Source organism: Lupinus angustifolius, chromosome LG17 (genome assembly GCF_001865875.1).
Source record: "Lupinus angustifolius cultivar Tanjil chromosome LG17, LupAngTanjil_v1.0, whole genome shotgun sequence".
Lineage (NCBI taxonomy): Eukaryota > Viridiplantae > Streptophyta > Magnoliopsida > Fabales > Fabaceae > Lupinus > Lupinus angustifolius.
In genome coordinates, this window is record NC_032025.1 from 17,950,308 (window position 1) to 17,955,140 (window position 4,833).

At 34.9% G+C, this 4,833-nt stretch overlaps 1 protein-coding gene across 1 annotated transcript; it reads left to right on the forward strand.

Moving 5' to 3' along the window:
- On the forward strand, positions 281 to 4,281 carry LOC109331948. The gene is made up of 4 exons (XM_019566763.1): positions 281 to 610; positions 1,681 to 2,010; positions 2,357 to 2,648; positions 4,069 to 4,281. Exons 1-4 carry the CDS (start codon positions 374 to 376, stop codon positions 4,101 to 4,103), a joined length of 894 nt encoding a protein of 297 aa, XP_019422308.1. The 5' UTR covers positions 281 to 373; the 3' UTR covers positions 4,104 to 4,281.

Sequence of the window (4,833 nt, forward strand, 5' to 3'; positions counted from 1 at the left end):
TATACAATATTATATTCATCTAGAAATATATAAAATAATGATTAATAATATTATATTTTTTTGGTATTATAAATGGTGTTCCTGACCTTTTTGATAAAGAATTAATCTATTTTAGATGTATGACTGTCATTCCAACAAATATTGTCTTCAAGAATAAAAAATTTGGTCTTTTTAGCCATCACGTGAATTTAGTAGGATCTTATATCATTCACCCAATATATTTGTTGGTAATAATATATTGAATTTGCAAAAAAGAGGGATAAATAAATAAATAAGAAGAAAAGAAAGTGGTCCAGCTGTTTGATCTGTTGTGTCCAAATCCCAAGTGGTCTTTGGATCTCAACTCTCATTCAACTTCATACGCGGTGGTGTTATGGACTTCTTCCACAGAGCCAAGGCGGTGCGCCTCCGCAGCCACCACGACAAGTACCTCCACGCCGATGAAGATGAAGAGTCGGTGATACTAGACCGTAACGGATCATCCAAAAACGCTAAATGGATTGTTGAATCTGTTCCTGAATATGATAACATCATTCGCCTCAAAAGCTGTTACGGAAGCTACCTCACCGCTTCTAACATGCCTTTCCTTCTCGGCGCCACCGGCCGCAAGGTGCTTCTCCATATCTATACTCAACATCTTTTATATATATATATGCCGACAAACAACATGATTTATGATAAAACATTATTCGATATCGGAGATTTATTGAGTTGACTCAACAAACATTCATTTAGTTTTTAATACTCATGGTATTAGTAGAGAGTATATCAAATGGAAGCTAGTCCAATTCCTACAGGAAGAGAGACCAAAAAACCATAGGAGAAATGATAAAGAAAGATTTAGATGAACGTGATTTTTATGATAGAGCATTGTGACATCGTTCGATCTATTTAGTCGATCTCTCCTAGTGGGACAAAGACTTGGTTGATACTGTGCTCACGGTATTACTAGAGCATGGAGTAAGTATTTTCTAGAATCATGGGATTTTTGTTCTCTAAATTCACCTATGCTATTACTACTAGAGCATTTGGGAATTGACTAAGTCAAAAGAAGTATAGTTGAGATCAAATCCATTTGCAAGAGTGTAACAACGTGTCTCTAACCTTAACTAAGTGATTTTAGATTGCGTAAAGTATGCGATTTAATTTTTTTTTATACATTTTAGTGCAAAACAGGATATATTTTTGTTATAAAACTAGTAATAAATTTTACTGTGAATTGTTTTCTTTTTGGTATGAGTTTCTTTTTCAATATGCTCCATCACATTATTATTTAAAATTTTAAATATACTTTCATTTTATCAAATTATGGTTATTGAAAAAGTATTACCAAACATTTGTCATTATCTTTGAAGTGATATTTACATAAAAGAATGAGCGATTTTGTTGAAAATACGCGCTATTTAAACCTTGCAAAAAACTGATTAGTTTTAATAGATTTTGGTGTAAAATACAATCTATTTGTGTTTGATTAAAATTAACAATCAATTTTATTTTATTTTTGACAAAATTGATTATTTTGAGATTCTGATTATTGAAAAAATCTTCTTCAAACATATGTCCATTTCTTATAAGTGACTACTTTTATGAATGAGTCTAAAGCTAAGAAACATGATTACTGTAGATTATGAAAGAGTTTGAGTGTTCTCCTCTATCTATTTCATCCTTTATTTCCTTCAGGTGCTTCAAACTCTACCAAGTAGGCTTGATTCTTCGTTGGAGTGGGAACCGGTTAGGGACGGTGCACAGGTGAGGCTAAAGACTCGATATGGGAACTTTTTGAGAGGTAATGGAGGCTTGCCACCTTGGAGGAACTCGGTGACACATGATGTTCCGCATAGGACTTCACAAGATTGGGTCCTGTGGGATGTTGATGTTGTAGAGATTCATGTTGATGTTTCTGCTGATGTAAAGAAGCCTGCTGCTCTTCCTCATTCCGATTCATTGGACTCTGAACCTTATACCCCTTCGGCTGTTTCCATCAATTCTAATACTTTTTCCAGACAAGAGGTATGGATTTGTGGTATAGATTTAATGTCACATCTCATGAGTTGGTAGAATCAGAGTGTAAGTGTGCAGAAAAGAGTAAGAGCTGTTGTAATCAAATGATGTGATCTGTGTATAAGTATTTATATGCAACATTGTGGATGTTAGTTTATGCCATCAAAAGTGACATTAAGTTGGTTCTTAGATGATGAAACTGATGGTGTTTAATTGCCAGTTAAAGACTAATTTAATAAGTGACCTCATATTACATGTATATGTTTTTCAGAGGATAAAACTTGTCATTTACTTGCTTGCTTATGGTGAAATTTTGTATTGTTTTGTGATGGTTTATATCTGATCGAGTTTGCAGTCGACAAATTCAAGTGTATGCACGCCTCCAAAGATGGAGGGGAGAACGATATACTACCATGTAGCTGAGGATAATGGGGAAGTTGATGATGAGAATGTACAGGGTTATTCTTTGATTTTCAAAGGGAATGGGGTCGAGGAATTGACTCGTAAGTTTGAGGAAGAGACAGGGATAAAGGATGTTATTGTGTGTACTCGTAGTCCTTTGAATGGAAAGCTTTATCCTCTTCGCTTGCAGCTTCCTCCAAACAATGTGATGATGCAGGTTGTCTTGGTTCTTCCCTCATCAAAAGGTGAGTTTTCTCACTTCTTGAAAACTCTTATTGCGGGTGCTGAATTTAGTAATTTACTTGCATCACATGCTGATTCTACACAATATGTTGAAGTAAACTGTTAGCAGGTGGTAAATAACAGATTTTGTTGGGGAATGTATAAAAATAAAACCCCTTGTGTTAATGTAAGGAATGAAGAATAGCAATTTTTGACATTCTTAGATTTTTTGCACTTGCTGTGTCATGAGTAGGTTATATCAGCTTCTAGTCTGGGGTAAAGTTTTGAAAATTTGTTCAATTAAAACCTGAATATGTGGCAACTATTTTGTCTAAGGTGCAGAGTTAGTTGTGTTTGTCCCTCTCTATAGTCTATATATGTGTGAGACATTGATTAAGGAAATATGGTATTAAGATTAAGCTACAGCTCTAGCTCAGTTGTTCATTTCCTCTTTTTTTTGTACTATCAAAGGTATCCCCTCACCCTTTTTGGGTAAGGAACTAATCTCTTTTGGGGTTCATGGCTGTCCCTCCCAATAAGTGTCGCTTCCAGGAATCGAACCCTTGACCTTTTGGTCATCCTGGGGATCTAGCGGAGCCTTACACCACTAGACCAACACCTTGTTAATATTTCCTCTCCTTTGTTCCTTCCTACTAATTTTTGTTGCCATAAAAGATAGTGAATCCTAAATATAGATTCTAGATGATCTTTTATATCAAGCTGTTATTCAGTTTCTATTTGTCGCATTGCTTTCTCCATAAAAGAATCACTTCATATACCATTTATATTTGGATATAAAATTAGACCAATTCAGATATGTTATTCAAATGCCATAATTATTAGGCAACATCGAACATAAAACTTGAAAGGAAAAACTATGTACTACTGTATTACATCTTTAACTTCTCAAGCAAACTTAAAGCACATCCAACCACGTTCTTCAACTTGGGTTCTTAAAATAAGTACCCTGTTCATGGTTCTTCACGGTTGCATTACCCCTGTTCATGGTTCTTAACGGTTGCATTACCCCTGTTCATGGTTCTTCATGGTTGCATTACCCCTGTTTATGGTTCGTCACCGTTCCTCAGGCATGAGTTTAGACAGAAGTTTCTTAGTTCTTAAAATTTTTTGCCGAGAAAAAGTGTGTAAGATATAAGAATGAGGTAGGTTGTGGGGTCTAATTAGGAAACTTTTGGGAGTTGCTAAATGTTAGTTGTCTCCCTTGAATTAGGGAAGAGTGAAAATTTGTAAAAAAAAATTGTGTGGGACACATTTAAGAAATCACAGTGTGGTACTTTATAAAGAAATTGTAGGGTGGTTCATGGTTGTGGGTGAAGAAATCTTTGCAATCTTGTGATAGTGCTTTAATAATTTTATTTCACTAGGTTAGAGTTTTCTTCAATGTTGTCTTGTTCTAACATTTGGTTCTTCTTCATGTTTCAGTGGCCAATGACTTCGAGGAAGAAGGTTTACTATGAGAAGCTAGATTATTGAAATGCATGGTCTATGTATATAGTGATCAGAGCTTATTCAAAATCTATATATGTGAAGGCATTCAACAATATTTTGCTAAACTTCACCTTGCTTCTGGTCCATTGCATTTGTGGAGATTATTGGAAGATTGTTTTGATAATTAAAAGATTATATATTTGATTAGGATTAAATATATGACTATAAGTTATATGATATATTTATCATTCTGAATCTATTCCTTAAAGTTAAGGATTTGTGTTATATGTTATTGTGTTATAAATAGAAAATGTTGAGTCCATGATCTTACTCTTCTGAATTGGTACATCAGGCTTCAACATACTCTTCAGGAGGCAATGCTTACACTGACTTCTTAAATAAGTGTAAGAAAAAAACTAATGTATTTTGAGTAATTTATGTTAAGGTTCCATCTCAAAACCAATTGGCAATGAGAGGAGTAGCCCAACAGGTATTTAAACCATTATCGAGACAATGAGGTAGACGATGTGAGACTTACTTTCCAACAATTTACTTGTAGGTCGGGGTAGGATCCAATATGTCGAAGGTGCACGAAGGAAGCTTTAGATGCTACGTGGCTTGTTGTGGAGCGACAAATTGGTCAACTGTTGACTATGATTGCACCGTAAGAGGAACGATAGCCGCACGAGATTAATATGCAGGATTGGGACTAAGATCCGGTTCTACGGGATCATATGAACACAAGAAGATAAAATTAGT